General features: G+C 39.4%; 3 protein-coding genes across 9 annotated transcripts in view; 1 reads left to right on the top strand and 2 right to left on the bottom strand.

The window, feature by feature from the left end:
• lg6h22orf23 (linkage group 6 C22orf23 homolog) lies at window positions 1-15,408 on the top strand. 3 transcript variants are annotated; one of them, XM_086296746.1, is made up of 8 exons: window positions 1-43; window positions 9,968-10,047; window positions 11,172-11,272; window positions 11,838-11,900; window positions 12,624-12,779; window positions 12,948-13,085; window positions 13,430-13,530; window positions 13,777-15,408. In XM_086296746.1, the coding sequence occupies exons 2-8, from the start codon at window positions 10,037-10,039 to the stop codon at window positions 13,870-13,872; spliced, it is 666 nt and encodes a 221-aa protein (XP_086152872.1). In that variant the 5' UTR covers window positions 1-43; window positions 9,968-10,036; the 3' UTR covers window positions 13,873-15,408. The 3 variants fall into 3 exon arrangements, with proteins under 3 accessions (XP_086152872.1, XP_086152873.1, XP_086152874.1); XM_086296747.1 differs by lacking the exons at window positions 1-43; window positions 9,968-10,047 and adding exons at window positions 10,685-10,724; window positions 10,831-10,950 and having other exon boundaries at window positions 13,777-15,404; XM_086296748.1 differs by lacking the exons at window positions 1-43; window positions 9,968-10,047 and adding an exon at window positions 10,816-10,950 and having other exon boundaries at window positions 13,777-15,404.
• On the bottom strand, window positions 2,150-8,727 carry klf1 (Kruppel like factor 1 (erythroid)). The gene is made up of 3 exons (XM_086296726.1): window positions 8,311-8,727; window positions 6,294-7,152; window positions 2,150-6,203 (listed from the first exon to the last, which is right to left on the bottom strand). The coding sequence occupies exons 1-3, from the start codon at window positions 8,383-8,385 to the stop codon at window positions 6,028-6,030; spliced, it is 1,110 nt and encodes a 369-aa protein (XP_086152852.1). The 5' UTR covers window positions 8,386-8,727; the 3' UTR covers window positions 2,150-6,027.
• The window catches only part of micall1a (MICAL-like 1a), a 20,748-nt gene continuing 14,332 nt past the window's right edge, over window positions 13,961-20,376 (bottom strand). For 4 of the 5 annotated variants that reach the window (XM_086296736.1, XM_086296738.1, XM_086296735.1 and 1 more), the window contains 8 exons: window positions 18,942-19,330; window positions 18,717-18,851; window positions 18,466-18,592; window positions 18,213-18,303; window positions 17,999-18,072; window positions 15,577-15,691; window positions 15,453-15,499; window positions 13,961-15,360 (listed from right to left, as the gene is read on the bottom strand). In XM_086296736.1, the coding sequence (XP_086152862.1) occupies window positions 15,227-15,360; window positions 15,453-15,499; window positions 15,577-15,691; window positions 17,999-18,072; window positions 18,213-18,303; window positions 18,466-18,592; window positions 18,717-18,851; window positions 18,942-19,330 (1,112 nt within the window). In that variant the 3' untranslated portion in view covers window positions 13,961-15,226. The remainder of the gene's footprint in view (window positions 15,361-15,452; window positions 15,500-15,576; window positions 15,692-17,998; window positions 18,073-18,212; window positions 18,304-18,465; window positions 18,593-18,716; window positions 18,852-18,941; window positions 19,331-20,376) is intronic. The other variant, XM_086296737.1, reaches the window with a different exon arrangement.

The following is a 20,376-nucleotide window of genomic DNA, read 5'->3' as shown; positions in this document are numbered from 1 at the left end:
CAGCGCAGCCCCGGCACAGGAGTCAGACTCTGAACTTCAACAGGTAACAAACAGATGAGCAGTCAGGCTGCAGCCTCTATTTCTACCTGAAAAATGTTCTGTACAATATATTACCTTTTTTGAGTAATGACCCCAATGGTGATCACAATAAAGAGGGGAAATACCTCCAACATGAACAAACATTTGACCCACAACATGTCATTAATTTGCATGAATGTCTTTGATATGCTGCTTAGCGATGGTGTTTACTATCAAAGTAAAGAGAATAAGAGAATCGATAATGAATCGGAATCACTAAATTCTTATCATTTCGCTTCTGTAGTTCTCATTGGCTCTGCTCATTTCATTTCTGACCTCATTCTGACCAAAATTTCAAATAATGCATTAAGTGTATCTGCAAGTAGTCTCCAAAATGCTCATCTCAAGAACACAGCTCTGGCTGTGTGCACAGAAGCCCCGCCGACCTGCTGTTCAAGCCTTCTGTTTTTTGGAAGGCAAAACAGGTTATGGTAGACCATGATAAACTGGGAGGCCTGCACCAAGACCAAGCACAAGGTAAATAAGGTTTATTTTGAACTGTTGGTCATGCAAAGCTACCCTAATAGAGTCCAAGAACATAGTTATGGAACTGGAAATGAGCATATTAGGTCCCTTTTAAGGACTTTCTAGCTCTTAGATTAAAAGGCATCATTTACTATTAACTTCATGTAGATATTTCAGGCTCTGATTAAGGCATTTATGTGTTGATGCATGTACTAGCTAGTTAACGTCTCTGCTCAACATTCATTATGTTGTCCCCGATTAGCAGGATTAAGAACCCAGTTTTAGCCATGGTAGCACATCAAAGTGGACCTAGCTGCAGCAGCTCAGTCTTAATCGCTAGTACAGATCAAACTCTAATACTAACCCTTGACTTGGTTGGGCTCCTGCAAAACATTTGTATGATTGCATAACTGGTCTCATGAGAGGTAAAGATATAACTGTTCCTGTTCACATACCAGAAAATCCAGAACATGAGGGTTAAATTAACTGTACGTCAGACTTTCATATTATTAAAGAGGAATTTCGTGGATTTTATTGAATCTGTCGAAGAACTTAGTATTTCCATGTAAGTTTATAAAAAGTTACAAACAGGCTTTTGTACAAAATTACATCACTTCAGTATCATGCTCTGGAAGTTAAATCCATTTACAGAGTGGAAACTTGCAATTACAATAAATGATTTTAAAATGAATATCTCTCATTTTAAAATATGTTCATGCACCAAACCCTCTCTCTTTTTTGGTTTGTTTTTGTTTTTTGAGGTTTTACCAAAGCCTCAGAATCTCTGTGATCTTTTATGCAACTAAAAATACTGTCAATATTAATGCTTTGTTGTGGATCACATTAGGTCAGCAGTGGTTTTTTATAACTTTGTTTACAAAGCAGTGCAGATTCATTGCTGAATGTGTATGCTTAAGCATGTGTTGTAGATGCTGGTAAGTGTGTGAGGTTGTGAGTCTGTTTGTCTTCCCTGAGGGTATGCAGTACACAACATTCTATATATTTGTTAGATGGAGGGAGAGGAAGCTTCTTAATGTGATGATGAACTCCATCATCTGACATAATCAGGATGAATCAGTGCACCGTGTTACATAAGCAGATCCCCATCCTTACCTCACCCTTACCCAGATTAGAAACACAGCAGACACAGCCGCCTACAGCCTGCTGATACCTGCCTGCAGCCTGGAGGACTGACGTGATAACAGAACACTGACATCTAGAGGTCAAATGCTGATATCAAACATAGTGCTTTCTCTCTCTTGGAAAATGAAAAATGTGTTTTCACTTTCTTTGAAAACCCCAAATGACTTGAAACGGACAATTCTTCCTAATCTTGCTGTAAAGCAAACAATATTTAAGGGCAGGGGTATAAAACATTCAGCCCACTGGAGGGTCCAGTTTGATGTACTAATGACTGAAAAATGCAGTTTTGCAGTACTGACAAGGACATAAATCGTGGCCTGTTGTGCAAAAAAAGTAGTAAAGTAACTAATAAACCATTAAACAAAAAAATATATATATCATTGCTGACAAATATCATAGTATTTCTCAATAATTTTGAAGTCCCAGCTTTATGGTTTTGTGATTTATTTGTATTTATTTTTTATTTATTTATTTTTAAATCAGGCTCGACTGACCAACAGTTTTACAGAATTAAAAGTCTTTATTGTTGGAATTAAAACATCTTAAAAATTCTTAACACAACAATGCTAACAACGCTCTTTTGAAACAAAAATATTTTACAAATAATATAGTATCTTCTGCTGTTGTAAAAGATCGTGACAATAAATATGTTGCTTATTTTTTAATGACAATAGAGAGCTCAGAAAAATACTGATTATTTACAGCTTTAGCAAATGCTTATTTTTAAATAAAAATATGTTTTAAAAAAATAAACCAATATTAGTTTGCTTCACATATAATTTAAGTCATATTTCTATTACCATTTTGGACACACCAGCTCATGGGTATGGGTCAGTGTTTCTCTTTCTGACTGCATGATGTTTAACTGTTGTGTCACATCAGTTTTGTGGTCCTTTTAAACTGTATAGAACCCAGTGTAATAGATTTATAGTTATCAGATACTTTGTAAGGACATAAAATCATACTGCAGTGCAGTATTCTTTCTTTCCCTTGCACAAAAAGGGGGAATTAAAAAAATAACATTAAATTAAACATTGATATTTGCACTTGGCCAAAATCTGCCAAATATCAGTACTTCATCTTGCTTTGCCTGTAAGGGGAACAGAATTTGAGATGACTATATCATCTCAGTGCTGACATAATTAAGCATGGCTAATAAGCACTCGTGGCTTTCTTCGTAAGCTGTGAGTTCTGGATACACTGTTGTGTGTCATCTTGTAACCAATGCTACAAACACTTTTAGGTCTTTTGTTAGTGTTTAAGTCCACTGTCTGTAAACCCACAGTGTGTACAGTGTTTGTAAAAGCGGCTCTTATAGCTTTAGACATGCTTATTTTACAAAGGTTGTCTTCTTCTGGTTGACATGCTGCCAGGTTAAGTTAGGACTTTGATTTAAGGTATATGGTAACTGTTGTGCTCAGATATGTAGATGTGATGGTTAAAGGGTACCCAATATTATCTGTCTATCTAATATTGTCTGTCAACAATGGTGGATGCTCATGTTAAATAAGGCTAAGGTTTCACGTATTGAGGTCAGTGTACGTGTGAGTAATCCTATCAGCTAAATGTTCAGGTGTCAGACTTTCAGTTTCTACAAGTTCTTTTGTACGATGTCACAGAGGTAGATATCTCTAAAACGGTCATCTTAGCACAAAAGCCCCACACGAGCAGCCAGTCATGGTAAAGCTGGCTTCTTTGAGATAAAATATGTGTAATAGAGTCAATGAGCTCGTCAATAGCTTCAATGCTAACATGTTAAATGTAATGGACACTATTGCTCCCATTAAGGTGAAGGTTATCTCTGGAAGGAAAAAGTCTCCATGGAGAAACTCCACACTGGTGAAAAAAGAAAAAAGAGAGTGTAGGAAAGCTGAGCGCAGATGGAGAAAAACAAACCTCCAGGTTCATTATGACATTTATAAAGAGAAACTTCACAATTATAATTTACAACTGAGGAATGCAAGGAGGTCCTACTTCTCTGACATCATCACTAAAAACAGCCATAATGCTCGGGTCTTATTTTCTACAGTTGACAGGCTAACAAACCCCCCTGTGTCAGTGGCAGCTGAACTTCATTCGACCATGGCCTGCAATGACTTTGCCAAATTCTTCACTGAAAAAATCCAAAAAATTAGACAAGCAATTGGTACATCAACAGCAGATCCAGGATATGTACTGTGTCCACCAAAAAACTGTTTAAACACCATGAAACAGTTTCAACCTATTAACAGCAAAGACCTGGAGGACATCTTAGGTAAACTGAACTCCTCCTCCTGCTGTTTAGATGTCCTGCCAACAAGTTTTTTCAAAAAGGTCTCAAAGACTTTAGAGTCAGACCTGTTACAGATCGTCAACTTTTCTTTATTATCAGGTGTGTTTCCAGAATCACTAAAAACTGCTGTAATCAAACCTATACTGAAAAAGGACAATCTTGACAAGACACAAATGAACAACTACAGGCCGATCTCAAATCTCCCGTTTTTAAGTAAGATCATTGAAAAAGCAGTTTCTCAACAGCTCAGTTACTTCTTAAAACAGAATAATTGCTACGATGCCTTCCAGTCAGGTTTTAGACAGAACCACAGCACTGAAACCGCTCTGACCAAAGTGTTTAATGACATATGTCTGAATACAGACAGTGGAAAAATGTCAGTCCTAGTTTTACTGGATCTCAGTGCAGCATTTGATACAGTTGACCACAACATATTACTCAAACGACTGGAGAACTGGACAGGTCTTTCAGGAACTGTACTAAACTGGTTCAAAACATACGTAGAAAACAGGAAATACTTTGTATCAATAGGTAACTTCACATCTGAGCAGACAAGTATCACATGTGGAGATCCCCAAGGTTCCATCTTGGGACCCCCTCTGTTTAACATTTACATGCTCCCACTAGCACAGATTATAAAGAACAACAAAATAAACTATCACAGCTATGCAGATGACACACAAATATATATCACAATGTCACCAGGAGACCGAGGCCCTGTACAGGCTCTTGGTAAATGCATTGAGGAAATCAATGACTGGTTGTGCCACAATTTTCTCCAGCTAAACAAAAACAAAACTGAGGTAATAGTCTTTGGTGCCAAAGAAAAACGATTACAGGTCACCAGAGAACTTCAATCTATACACCTAAAAACCACAAACCAGGCGAGAAATTTGGGTGTAGTGATGGATGCAGACCTAAACTTAGAAAAACACATTAAGACAATAACAAAGTCAGCTTACTATCACCTCAAGAATATATCAAGGATAAAAGATCTGATGTCTCAACAGGACCTGGAAAAACTAGTCCATGCATTCATCTTTAGTAGGCTTGATTACTGTAACAGCATCTTTACAGGTCTACCTAAAAAATCAGACAACTACAGCTCATTCAGAACTCTGCTGCTCGAGTCCTCACTAAGACCAAAAAAGTGGACCACATCAGTCCAGCTCTGAGGTCCTTACACTGGCTGCCTGTCCGTCAGAGGATAGACTTTAAAGTTCTGATGCTGGCCTATAAAGCTCTGAATGGTTTAGGACCAAAATACATCAATGACCTCCTGACCCAGTATGAACCATCCAGATCCCTCAGGTCATCTGGATCCGGTCTTTTATCAGTTCCCAGAGTCAGAACCAGACACGGAGAAGCTGCATTCAGCTTTTATGCTCCATATATCTGGAACAAACTCCCAGAAAGCCTCAGATCAGCTGAAACACTCAGTTTATTTAAATCCAGGTTGAAGACTCACCTGTTCTCAGCTGCATTTGAATAAAGCACCAAATCCACACTTTAAGCTTAAATTTCAAAACTTACATTTAACTACTGATTTTATCTACTGTTCTGATTTTATCTGTTTTGATTTTATATACTGTTTTGTTTGTTTGTTTGTTTGTTTGTTTGTTTGTTAATTAGTTAGTTTATTTGCTTGTTTTAATCAATTTTAAATCATGCTTTTTATTTGTTCTTGTTTCTAATGTCTCTGTAAAGCACTTTGAATCACCTTGTTGTTGAATTGTGCTATACAAATAAACTTGCCTTGCCTTGCCTTGCCTTACAGTGCCTGCAGCAAGTCCCCTGCTCCATCTTTTTTCTGTGGAGTACTTCTCTAATTACCAGTGCTTCAGCAATTACTAATGGTCACTCTTTAAGTGACGGATATCAATCATTTCTGAAGCTGAAGGGTTTTCAATTAGATTTTGAGTTAGACCTATCTCATTTGTTTTGTAAGTATACCAAAAACATCTACACCAGATGACTTTTGAGGTCCTACATTCAGACAAAATTTGTCTACTTTTTAATTAAAATGTCCTATAATGGCAGAGGTGTAGATTTGTGTATATGCGAGAGCGTTAGTTGTGTCTCTTCATGTGCAGAGCCAGGTGGTCTGAGCGAGAGAAGGCTCTCTGACAGAGCATACACTGGTACGGTTTCTGACCCGTGTGCTTGCGGTAGTGACGTGTCAGCTCATCCGAGCGGGCAAATTTCCAGCTGCAGCCCTCCCATGAACAGTGGTAAGGCTTTTCACCTGATAAAAGATAATAAAGCAGATAGCAGTTTTTTAAAAAAGCATCATTTAAACCATGAGTTAAGATCAGTTGTTTCTGTTGTTGGTTACCTGTGTGGGTGCGGAGGTGAGCCTTGAGGTGCGAGCTCTTGGTGTAGGTCTTGCTGCAGCCGGGGTATTCACAGCTGTGGATGGCTGGTCTCTTTTTCCCCGTAGCTCTTCTGCCACGCTTCCCTTCCAACCCACTAGGGGGCACCTGTTGTCCAACCAGCAGAGGCTGCTGGTGCAGGGGCAAATGCCCCTGGCTGTGGTTGTAGTCACAGTAAAGGCTGGCAGTGTGGTTAAAGTGGGGCAAGTAGCGGTAGTGTCGAGGGTCAGGAGTCACAGGCTGAGGTCGGATGAACCTGTTTTCAGGGATGGCCACCATGGGAGGCTGTTGCTGTTGGTGGTGGTGGTGATAGTAGGGGTTGAAGTCCCATGATGCAACCTTACTGAGGCTTCCTCTGCTGTGTCTTTCAACACTTCCTCCTTGGGAGAAGTCAAACTGATTTACATTATGCACATTAGAAAATAAAGTTCGACCTGTTTGATCGTCATTAAAACTACGCTGGTACAGCTCTGGCTGGACTGTGGTGGTTTCAGCAAGGGACATGAGCTCAGCCATGAGGCTGCCGCTGTTCATCTGTAGACTCTCCTGTCCTGATGGGTCCTTAAGCACACTCGTCTCTTGGTATGCAGTGTTTGGGTCAAACTGCGGAAGCAGTTGGTTGCTGTTGTTGAGAGAGGGGCTAGGGTCGGGGGAAGGGCTGCGCCACTCTGACAGCAGAAACTCAATATCCCATGATGCTTGGCTGTCATCATCCAGGAGCTCCTCTGCCATTTGTTCAGAGACCTGCAGTTGCTCAGAGCTCTTTGGTGACAGTTTAGTGCTTGGGGAGTCCAAAGGGAGAGACCCATCTGACTTACACACCTGTTGGAGAGAATTTTAAGATCATGAAAACCAAGAACATCCTTAAATGTTCACAGAGGGTATTTTCCAAATATACAAACAAACTAGATTACTTATTTTGTTTACCTCAGAATAACCAAATAATAATATAAGCCCATAATAAATTCAGCTGAATTTCATCGAATGAGTAGATTTTCTTAGCATTTGCACCAGTGAGTCAAGCTTCTTGCTTAGGGCCACAAAGCGCCTAATCTGATTTAAAACGGACCAGACCAGTAAAACTGTTGCGTAATAACCACTGTGAGATGGTTTGAGAAAACTATGTGCAATTTCAATAATATATCTCAGTTTTTCTATGTGCAGACAGACTTCTGTTATCACATGTACATTACAATTTGTAGATCACAATGGATCTGCAAAGCCACAAATCCTCAAGTGTAGAGTATTTTTGAACTTCAACAATATTATTTTTAGTTCTGTATAAAAAGAACAGCTTCCGTCTCAACATACTTCTATCTTTATGGACATTTCCACTCTGTTCTGTTACAAATTTGAATTATTAATGACTGTTATTCAATTGTAAAACTTTCAGACTTTGCAAAGTCACTGTTCTTTATTACTGATTTAATTTAGTTTAGTTTCTTTCACATAATAGTAAAAAAAAATTTTCAGATTGCCAGAAATAACAAAAAAAATGCATTAATTTCTGCCCACTGTGGTAATAGATGCTGGTGGCTCTCACACACGTGTATTATTCTAATACAAATCCAAAGCTATCATTAAAGATATTCAATAAATTATTTATTAAGCCAACAGTTTTGCTCCCTGCAGACTTTCTTTACATTGTGATTTCATTGCTTTTTCATATAAAGCAGCACAATCCACAATACAATAAGTGAACTCAATTGGAACAACAGCAAAATTTTACAAAAAGCTACCAAGTGTAAATAAGATTTCATTTAACTTCATCTTGAAACTGTATGCAGTATATTTTTAGAGCCCTTTAGAACAAACAAAAAAACTTACAAGTCATTTTGGTAGCAGTTTAATTTTGAGCATTATTCCGTCACTTTTGTAGTAAAAGCAGACACATAAATATTAAATGGTCACACTACATGAAAGGTGAGTCACTATATTTCGCTAAAAGAATCAAATATTTGAAGTGAACATGCTACTTACTTTCATATTGTCAGTGGAGTGAGAGAGGTTGGAGAAGGAGCTGAAGGAAGGGAGCACAGCCTGGGTAACAGCCATCAAGCAGTCTGATATGGCAACAGGTGTAACAAGAACAGGAAAGTTTCTCTTTTCTTTTGGATACTTCTGTATTTTTTTTTTTTTTACATGCCCACCTCACCCTCAGCTAACAGGAAGTCAGACTCCAGCTCACCAGGCCTCTCATCCCAGTTACAGTCCACTCAGTGCAAACAGGCCACAGAGAACTGCCTCCTTTTCGTCATTGCTTGCCTGCTATCTCTCCCTCCTCTCTCTTGTCTATCTCTGTCAGCTGCAAGTCTAACTTCAAATCTCTCGTTTTCATGTAGGTTTTGACCGTTAGGAGGTGGAGCATACGTGTAAATTACTTCTCTGGTTCCTTTAAGACCGGTCATTTATAAACCCTAAGAAACTCTACTATCTGACCTCAGCACACTGTCTTCCTGTTGTGTGGGATTCAGAGCAATAAAACCTGAAAAAACATTGAGCGTCAGGCTGTCCTCTCACCTTTTACATGTGAGGAAAGACCAAACAACCTTCGCTTTTGCTGCAATTAAAAGCTAAAATTTGATGAATCATTATCAGTGAAATGGTCACTGACGTGAATATGCTCAACAATCATTTTACACTCATGTTTTTAAAATTCTTAAAGTACGTTTTTACAGATGTTTATTTCACAGAGGAAAAAGTTGGGATCAAATAGCAACACACACATTTTTTTAAGGCTTCACAGGGAGTCAAATGATGATGAGGATTAAAGCAATAGTTGTTAACTGTTTACGCATTAAACACGAAAGAAACATTTTTGATTTGTCACTGGAAACTTTTATTTTGTAAGTAGAATATGTCAAAAAGGGAAAGGGGGAAACTGTTTTACAAAATTAAACAATAAATTAATATAAATTTGCGTATGTGAGTTTTAATTTGTATCATTTGGCATTTGTGTAGCACTGCACGTTTCTGACAGTGTACATCAGGTATTTCAGGGAAACAAAATCATGCTAATGATGTAGAGCTAAAATGTATCAAATATGATACACTAGCCTTAATAGGATTAAACAGCTGCTCCATCAAAACTGAACGAGTAGTTTTAAAATGATACACAAAATAATAAAATCATGATAATTAGATGGTAACAGTCACTGCAAATAGTTGCAAATAAAAAAAAAGGGGGATAAATAATGCTGAAAACATCTTCTAAGTTTACTGAACTTACTTTTGAATGTCTACACAAATGCCTTTAAAGTGCAGTAAAATTAAGCCTGTAGACAAATGGCGCACACTCAGTTATTTTTCATTCACAAGTAAACAGATCATTGGCTGTTATCAGATGAAAGGCCGCTATCTATTTAAGCACGCTTTGGCACAAAGTCCAAACTGTGTGGGCACACATACAGAGACGTTTTATGCACGTTTAATGTTGATAGACATGTTAATTGAAAAAAGAAAGCATACATGATTTGAAAAAGCAGCTTGCATACTTTTAATATGATTGTGTAAATACCTAAAAACAGGTGACTGGCATATAAACATATACTAAAACAAATAATGGATATGTAGTAATTTTAATTGTTTGACTCTACAGCAGAAAGTGAACCTCTTCTTCTGTTTTTGCTGCTTACAGTTTGACACACTCGTGCACACAGGTTGTGTCTGTATTCCCAGCGAGGACGTGTGACTTCTGAGAAGACCTATGTGTGAAAGGTGATTATATTCGGGCTGCTGTTTATCTGCAGACATTCAGCAAATGCAGGCTGCTGTATTTCCACAGATAATGATGCCCTGACTGCTGCTGACCCCCGATGACTTGCCCGCCACTGATAAAGACTCTCTCTTGAGAGTCTTCCGAGTGACGACTACACATAAGACATTCACTATGCAGGTTGAAAAAATATGCAATGATCGACTGCTTTATAGACACATTGAATCGTACATGTACAATGACAATAAAGGGCCATTCTATTCTATTCTATTAAACAAGTTCAATTTAGGCTGTTTATTTGTCACTTTCAAAGGCATTGACTAAAAATGCATTTGTTTGAGTCTCACGATTGGTAATTAGTTTGCGTTACTCTTAATTATTTTTTTGAAATCCCTTGTAGTTTTGATGATATAATGTCAATATCTTAGGGATCCATATGAGTGTTTTGTTCTATAAAAATGGTATTTAGCTATTAATTAGCTAGTAATTCCTGACTTCCTCTCTGTATATATATATTTTAACAGAATAAAAAAATGTTTAATAGACTCTTGGTGACAAAACTAAAATAAATGAAAATAAAATCAATAACTGATGGAAGCCATTAAAACGGTAATAAAAAATAATAATGTCTCCCTCTAGTGGCCATAGTTGACACTGCACCACTGTCTTGAAACCATTGGTAAGCGTAAAATATCTTTTAAAAAAGATTTTAAAAACGTGGAGTCTTATAGTAATAATTTTCTGTCTTTCCCTCTTTTTTTCTTTTTTTTAAAAACATATTTCAGTGAGTTAAAACAGGGCTTTTGTTATTTAGTTGCTATAGCAACATAGTGTTACTTCCATCTTCCTGAGTTTGAAGTTGGTCTCCTTTTTTAAAGACTGGCCTTTCCTTAAAAAACAACGAGGTGAGCTTTAATAATGTTATTAGTGTTTAATATTAGATTATTAATATAATATTTAGTTACAATATTTGTCTCGTAGATTAACGGGTTTTTTTCCGAAGCTTTAGGTCGTGTTGAAGTCATTCATAGATCACAGCGATGAAGTTCACGTTAAATTCAGGAATAACAGCATCATAAATTGAACTAAAACAATGGTTTTCTGGGTTGTAATTTGTGTGTTTTAGTTTGCAGATGGAAACTTCCTCACAGGCTTCAGCTAGCAGGGGATTGTGGAACAGCCCCAGAGCCACACAGTTCAGCAAGGAGACCCAGGACATGCTGAGATGTAAGCTGTGCTCCAAAAAATCTGAGCTCACTAAAGAAACATTAATAAAAACCTTAAATTTTGCTCTAGCATATTCTAGCATGCATACATGATGATATCAGTGCAGCAGTTTGAACTAGAAATACAGTGTTGACAGGCTGGAATCAGCCCGCCACAGACTGCCCAGCTTTGTTCAACCTTGATGTGTTGATAGTTTTGAATTACTTACTACGTCTTCAAGCAGTTCCTCCAAAGGTTTCAGGCATGTTGGAGTTAAAACCTCAGATAAATTGTCCTGGGTCAGAGGGAAGTTGGGGTTTCCAGATTTGAATATACCCACCAGCGTCTTTCACTCTGAGTGTGAGGCACTTCAGTGTCATTGTCAGTCCTGTAAACACACCATGTGAGCTTTTCGTGGTCAGAACATTTGTTCTTCATTTTGCATGTCCTCAAATTTTATGAAGATATGAGAGATTTTCAGCATGGTCTCAGAATTTATGATCCCGCTATAGATCTGTGTCTGTGTTTCATTTACTGTTGCTGAGGCCTGTGCTGTGTACTCTTATTGTTCTGTTTCTGTGCTCAGTGTTGAAGCAGGAATCAAGGGTCACCAGCCTCAAGAGAAAACAGATCAACAATCAGCCAAAGAGTAAGTTTGTTAAAGGTCTGATACTGTCTCATGGAGTATTTTCTTATATTTATACTTAAGATATAGTTGTAAGTTAATAACAATATTCCACTCTGTACATATGACCTGTTGCTAAATACCATCATGATTTTGGCCCTTATGGTGCCATATACTGTTACTATTGGACTTCAGATTGATTTAACACTCGGGCATGATGTGCTGAGAGCAGGTGTACCTGATATGGTTGCCTAAATTATGTGGTTCACGTTGTAACTCCCACCTGCTGTTCAAATCTGTTTGTAAGGAGCAGACACCCAGGGTCTGGATTGGGGGACAGAGATCTAGGCAGAGATGCCCAGATCTGCCTCCTCCCAGCCACCACCTCTTATTCCAAGGCATTCCCTGGCAAGCCAAGTGACACAATGTCCATAGCTTGTCTGTTCCGGGTCTCTTCCCAGACACTACCAAAACACCTCTCCGTCCTATTCAGATGCCCAATCTTCCTCAGCTGACTCCTTCTAGTGTGGAGAAGCTATGTTTATACTCTGTACCCCTGTCAAATGATCGAGAACCTCGGCCTAGCCCAGTTCACTGTTCAGTTTCTTTAAACTGTGAATCATGCAAAGCTTGTCGGGAAGAGTCCCACACTTCAAATATGGGGTTTGAAAAAAAGCATCCACAATTAGCAACGCTTCATTTTTTGTAAACAAAAAACTTTTGCTGCTGTAAAATTTTCTCCTTCAGATGAAACAGCTTTGCCTTTCACCTCTGATCCGGCACAGTCTTCTCCTGGTAAATCTGTCCAGAAACACTGGCCAGTCCACACTCAGAAACGCACCGCCAAGGCATGTCGGTCTGGGAACAGCTACGAGAGAGAAAAGTTTCGTCCTGGTCCAACACGTACGTTCTTGAAACTGACATAAATTTCAGTTTATGTGTATATTGCATGTCATCGATCCCTTCAATTTTCCCCATTTCTTTCCTTTTCTTCTTCATTTATTCCATTTTCTGCACTCTGAGAAAAAGTCAGGCTCTGTTTTTCGGAACTTTTTCTTCATGTCACCCAAGGAGACCTAGAGAAAGAGAAGAGGAAGCTTCAGAACATCTTTGCACATGGGACCGAGCAGCCCGAAGCGGGATCTTCTCAGAAGCCTCCTCAACATCAGAGCTCAGAAATACCAAAGAAGATGGATCGCTATCAGGAAGGTGAGGCTGACTGCAGAGCAAAACAATGAGGTGGAGCGGTTACACCAGCATCATATTTGAATCTTAAAGGGACAGTTTAACCCCCAATTTTTCCTCTTGCCTGTAGCGCTGTTTATCAATCTAAATTCTTTTATTGGGAGTTGTTTTGTAGATTTCAGCTCCAGAAATGTCTGCCTTCTAGATTGTAATAGAAGTGCATGGAACCTTGGGGTGTTTTTAGTGCAACAAAAGATACATTTGAAAAACGGAAATTTGTTTTTGTAGGGAATATTTTCTGAGCCTTATGACAAGATCAATGTGCTCACTGACCTTCAGAGTAAGAACACGTTCTGTTTTTCCTGCAGTTCTGAATGAAATACAGGAAAGACAACAGTTTCTGGAAGACATGGCCTCCCTGGGTCAGGAGAAAGATTATATCAACATCATCAACACTGAGATATCTCAGGTAAACGTGCTTTCAGCCACTATTATGTTCATTTAGTATTGTATTTTAATAAATAAATATATATATATATATATATATATATATATATATATATATATATATATATATATATATATATATATATATATATATATATATATATATATATATATATATTTATTTCAGTGACGAGACAGATCAGTAGCAGTTTAAATTGAACTAAGATATGATCAGATTCACTTAAATGTATCCTGGCTCTAATAACAGAAATTACGAGAATTGGAGATAATGGAAAAATCCCACGTTCCCACATCTGATACAAACGCAGAGAGGACAGAAAATGCAGCCAACAAAGAAGACTGACTGTTGTCTTTGACCGGGCGGTCTGCTTCTCTTCAAGCAAGCGACATACCTTCAGTCAGAGCAGAGACACACGCGCACGCCAGTGAATACAACACACATCTACCCAACTGTGTGAATTTCTTTTATTCCTCTGCCTCCCAGTGTCAGTATTTCACACAGTCCTGCTGCCGTTTTAGGACAATGTACAAGATGACAAAAATGTGGTGGCACAGAAGCCCTTTGTTTCAGCTGGACAGGAAGTTAGGCACAGAGCAGAAACAGACAACAGACACAGCCACACAAGACAAATACATCATCTAAGAGACGAGAACACGAACAGAATGAGTAAACGCGTTTACATTAGCTCGAACTAACGATGTATGCAATAAAATAAATGGCACTCGATATAAACTAAGGCAAAACACACACGCACAAAAAGGCATAGTAAAATATAAATTAATGATTGCATACCTCAGGTCCATCCTTCGATAGTTAAAACCGTTATAAACTGGGCTTTTGCTACAGTTGATAAAATACTGTATATTTTCTTCTTCTGAAATTCAATATTGCATCTGTTACCTTCCAAAATAAAAGGACGCCTATCCTGCTTTTCCTTGGAAAATGAATAAGTCCCGTTTAAAACTAACCGGCAGTTTGTTTTTTGTCTGCAGTTCGTTACTCGTCTAATTTTCTCCTCCAGTCTAACCCACTTATAAATACTATATCTATGTTTGTGTAATGCTTTGATGACAAGCACCAACACAATTGTAAAACTACTACTGAAGAAACTAAAATACACACAAACACAAATAAAATATGTGTATATATAGCAGCTAGAAGTCTTTGATTGAGCTTTTCAAGAGTAGATGCTGCAGTTTCAAGCAAGTTTCATCGGGAAAAAAACAACAAAAAAGACAAACTTATTGCTACTAGTACCATGGGCTCAACCCAAACATGATATAAAACCTCAAATACGTGCACCTTTGAAGGAGCAAAGGAGACCACTACTCAAGAGGGTGTAAGTAAAACTAAAAACTCAAGGATATCAGGGATCAACGTAAGCTGACATATCACATCTTTGCTGAAGGCCTATAGAGCAGAGTCACTGTGCAATGCAGGGATGTTAAAGCAAAAAGTAATCAGTGCAGTAATACAGAAACCCACCCAACATGCCACTAGTTTGAATATTCAGAGCCTAAACTTTTTAAAGCACTTGCTGTCAGACACTAAAAGGCAACTGAAAATAGTCACTGAATGAGTCTTGGTGCTTAAAAACTGTTTGAGGAGATGTCATAATCTTCTATCAAAATTCTTTAGTCTTCTTAAAATAGTAGTCCTTCAAATATCCTCTTGAGCTAGACGTGTCCTCTGCTGTTCAGCTCTTCTCCTTACGCGGGCTGGGACTCTTTCCCGGTTCTCCTTTATGGCTCAGACGCTTGAGCACCTTGATGGGTTTAAACTTTGCCCCTTTTTTCTTCTGGTGATCACTGTCTGGATCCTTCTGAAAGTCTGATGAGGATTAAAATAAGAAATAAAACTGCATTAAAAATTTAAAGGAAGGAAAAGAGTGCCTTCATGAATCTAATGAAACATCATCGCACCTTTTTTCTTCAGCATCTCTTCCATAAGTTTGTCCTCTTCTTCCTCCCTGTGACAGAACCACAGTTAGACTCCTGCCAGTCTCTACACAACACAGATGCACATGAACTGTCTGTACTCGATTACCTCTGCCTGTCCTCGTCCATGCTGTTGACTATTTGGTTGCGCTGTTCAATGATGGTAACCAGCTCAGCCATCAGCTCCTGCTCCCGACTCTTGTCATCCTCGGTCCAGTCTTTCTCTGATGAGAGGAAAGAAGAAATGGAAGAAGCAGAGCATGATTAATAATTTAATCTGTTGTTTTATTTCAATTACGTACACGTTGTAGGTGTTCACAAGGTTTATAAATTATTGATGCAAAAGCAGAGCAGCATTCACTATAAACTAAATGCACATCCACCATCCTGTCAGGTCAGCAGGGAGTCCTGATTAATAAGTCTTGGAGTGCTGGAGATACTGACATTTCATTCATTGCACAAACTAACCAAGAGATTCTTAATAATTCAAACTGAAGATTGATTTTTTTTTAAGTTCTTTGAGTACTTCAATAATGTAAACAATAATTTTACAGAATATAGTTACTGGGAGCCACTGAAATGAAACTGGATTGGGCATTTAATGGTTTTTACCTTCCTTTACATGTGAGAAAGGCCAGTCTGGATAACGTTCTAACCCAGTTATTATACAGATGGAACACCAGGAAAGCAGCAGGACCAGACGGCATCCCAGGTCGTATCCTAAGAGACTGCGCATACCAGCTAGCTCCTGTGTTCACTGAGATATTCAACATCTCTTTATCTCAGTCGGTGATCCCCACATGCTTCAAAGAGTCCATCATTGTTCCTGTCCCGAAGAAACCCCACCCTGCTTCTCTCAATGACTATCGCCCTGTAGCCCTCACCTCAGTAGTGATGAAGTGCTTTGAACGCCTGGTCAGAGACTTCATCATTTCTTCACTACCAGACACACTGGACCCACTACAGTTCGCTTACCGTCCAAATCGTTCCACAGACGATGCCATCTCTCATCTCCTCCACACATCACTCACTCACTTGGACACTAGAAGGGGGAATTATGTTAAAATGCTCTTCATAGACTACAGCTCTGCATTTAACACCATAATTCCCTCCACACTCACCACCAAGCTGGAGCATCTGGGACTCAGCTCATCTATGTGTCAGTGGATCTCCAACTTCCTAACTGGCAGACCACAGGCAGCAAGGATGGCGGACATGTCTCAGCCTCCACCACTCTCAGCACTGGAGCCCCCCAGGGGTGTGTTCTGAGCCCCCTGCTGTACTCTTTGTACACATATGACTGTGTGGCCACTACCAGCTCCACCACCATCATCAAGTTTGCTGACGACACCGTCGTGGTGGGCCTGATCTCTGATAACAACGAGACGGCCTACCTGAAGGAGATTAGGAATCTGGAGAACTGGTGCCAGAGGAACAACCTCCTTCTAAACGTCAGTAAGACAAAGGAGCTGATAGTGGACTTCAGCACTAAGCAGGAGAGGAACTACCAGACCCCCGTCATCAACGAGTGCCCAGTGGAGAGAGTGGACAGCTTCAAATACCTCGGAGTTCACATCACGCAGGACCTGTCATGGTCCTGTCACATCAACACCATGGTGAAAAAGGCCCGACAGCGTCTCTACCACCTCAGACGCTTGAGAGACTTCCAACTGCCCTCCAAGGTGCTCAGGAACTTTTACTCCTGCACCATAGAGAGCATCCTGACGGGAAACATCTTAACCTGGTTCGGGAACAGCACCATGCAGGACAGACGAGCTCTACAGAGGGTTGTGCGGTCAGCTGAGCGCACCATCCGCTCCGAGCTCCCTGACCTGCACTCAATCTACAGCAGGCGGTGCTGGACCAAGGCCAGGAAGATCGTGAAGGACCTCAGCCATCCCAACAACAGACTGTTCTCTCTGTTGAGGTCAGGAAAGCGATTCCGTTCCCTGAAGACCAACACAGAGAGACTGAGGAGGAGCTTCTTCCCGCAGGCGATACGGTCTCTCAATCACACCACCACACAGTACTGACCCACACATATGGTTCTTACACACACACTGGACTTTCTGGACTTTGGTTTTGCACAACACTGGTCACTATATTCTTCATTTCCGGTTAATACTTGTACAGCTGCTGTTATTGTGTATATATTTATTTAGATTTAGATTTCTTCATACATTCTTATATAGTTCTATATTGTGTATTTTGTTGTACAGTTATTTTATTTTCAACTTTAATTTATATATTTATCTTTATCTTATTCTTCCCAGTTAAATTTACCCTTCATTCTAATTTATGTTGTACAGTTATTTCATTTTTAACCTTAATTTATATTTTATTCCTTCCTAGTTAAATTTACCCTTTTTAATTTTTCATATTTATTTCCTTTCTTATTCATAGCCTTTTCCTTTTTTGTTTTCTTTAGGTCACGAGCAGTTGTCCAAGCATTTCACTACATATCGTACTGTGTATGACTGTGTACGTGACAAATAAAAATTTGAATTTGAATTTGGAAATGTCTCAAATACCTGGTTTGTTGAGAAGACACCTCAACTCGTACTCCACATCAGCCTGCCTCTCCTCCAGGTTCTGCTGCTTCGCCCTGCAGAGAGCAACACATTAACCAACAATAAGTTCAAAAATATAACTTCACGCTTACTATTCTGAGCATCTGTCTACAGGGTTTATATGTAAAAATAAAACCAGCCATGACGTTCCAAAACTGTAAAATTTATATCTTACGTGTAGACCAGCTCAGCTTCCCGTCGGACAAGAAGGTGTTTATCATGAATTAGGGTGAACCAGTCCACCAACAAGTGCTCCTCATCTTCATCTAAATGAAGAAAGGGTGAATAACAAATATTAGTACTCCTGTCATTTCTGACAGAGAAGCAGATTTGCTTTTATTACTTAGAAATGACTATTTTAAAAAAACAAAACAAAAAAAGAACGGAAAGCTGGTCTTCACTGGACTTAAAGTGCTGTAATGTGATACCGTTTGGATTGTCTCTGAGCTTCTTCTCCAGCTCCACTCCCCTCTGCTCCAGCTCATCCAGCTGCTTCTCCAGCTGACTCATCTCCCCATGGATGTCCTCAACTGGGATGTATTGATCTGACTGCACCTGGAAGGATGTTTGAATCACATGACTACTACTTCATCTGTTTTACTCTTAAGTGATGATGTCATTTCTGTCGGGTTTATTTCTGTTTTTAATTAGTCCGTTTTTATTTTGGGGGGTTATTTACCTTGCGTTTAATAAGTGGGAAGCCATGACCGGGAGCCGGGGGTCTAGCAGGACGGGGGCCTTTTGGCGGTCTGGTTTTAGAATTGGCAGGAGAGGGCGAAGCTTTTCGGTTGAAGGGGTTCTCTTTACATATCCGCTAAAAAGAGAAAAGATGCAGTTGGATTTTTAGTATGTGCAAAGTGTATTGATATATAAATTGTCTTCTGTTTGGAGGTGGCGCCATTACCTTGTTTTGTGACTGGGTGGCCTCTGAGGCCAGTGGGCTGGGGTTGCTGGGTCGTGGTGGTGGAGGTCGAGGAGCCTTGGTCACTGGGTTGCGACTGGTCTGTGGAGTGGCTGGAGCTGAGCTGGCATTTGCTGGTACTGGAGAAGGGGCGGGGCTTGGAGAAGGCTGACGGAGATGCTCAGTCGAGGAGGAAGAAGGGGAAGGCTTGGAGTCGTTCGGTGAGCAGATGGAAGGCTCGGAGACGCTTTTGGTGAAGTTGTGTTCCTGGTCGCTGCTGCCACCGCCAGCTAAAGGGAGCTGAGAGGAGCTGTAGTCTGAGCCTGAAGACAAACTCTCTGTACTGAGAGCTGGAGAGGGGGAGCAAGAGGAGGACTGAGAATGAGAGAGAGCTGAAGAAGAGAAAAGTTTTTGAAATAATTAAAAAAAAAAACAGCAGGGACAGAAGAAATTCAAGAGGAATAAAGTAGTTTGAAATGTTGGAATAAAGCGAGGATAAGGGGAAAGAAAACACATTATTTTTAGCATCTATTAGCAACACATCTCTTTTCAACTATTTTTAGTCTGTGACTCTTTAGAATAATTTTTTTTATTATTACTATTTTTATCAGCTGTGTACATAGTTTCCGCTCACCTCTTTTGAAGTGACAACTTGTCTGTTAAATTAGAGGTTGTTTAATTTTACATCAGACAAACTAATCTAGGATTAAAGTGACTAACAACAGCACACACACTTCACACTTCTATACTGCACACATTTTTGAAGATTGGATGCTCAAAGTTGGACAAATGTGCTTTTTATCTATTAAATGGATAAAATGGAAAGTAAGGCACAATATTATAAATCACTGGGTTGTAAACTTCAGTCTTGATCAATGACGATCAGGCTTTGCAACTGAAAATCAAATATGAATTTACTTTTGTCCTGTTACATGTAACTCCATATACCTGGCAGTTTAACTAGAGACATAAATAGAGAGTGAACAAATAAACTGAGGAAATTCTGTTGCACAATAGTGCTTGCACCCCTTGCAGAGCCAATCAACGACAAACACTTTGTCAGTAGTTGCACATATCTGCCCGAATACATTACCAGGATGGCTCTGAATGGTGACCCATATGTTACTATGAAAAGTACCATGCACTGCGTGTTCAGTGTCTCTACTATTGTTCAGCATATTTAGACGCATCTGTCTTTTCCAGACACACTAGTTAGCTCATCATCAATCACTTCCTGAGAGCTGTGTTACAAGTTAGAAGCACATTTCCATGGCGAAATGACCTCATTCACGATGAGTCAAGTACTGATAAATTACAAAAATATGGATAAGTGATATAAAGAGTATGCCCCCTGAAAAAGTCAATCCTAGTGCATAATTTTGGGCACAGCCATGTTTCATAAGGGACTCTGCTTTCATTCAGTTTAACTGCACAGTCA

The sequence above is a fragment of the Aulonocara sp. 'chitande type north' Nkhata Bay genome, linkage group LG6, assembly GCF_057382095.1.
Source record: "Aulonocara sp. 'chitande type north' Nkhata Bay isolate Kocher_YH1m ecotype deep benthic linkage group LG6, A_spYH_male_GT1.1, whole genome shotgun sequence".
Classification (NCBI taxonomy): Eukaryota; Metazoa; Chordata; class Actinopteri; order Cichliformes; family Cichlidae; genus Aulonocara; species Aulonocara sp. 'chitande type north' Nkhata Bay.
This window is presented reverse-complemented; position numbering and strand designations above follow the sequence as displayed.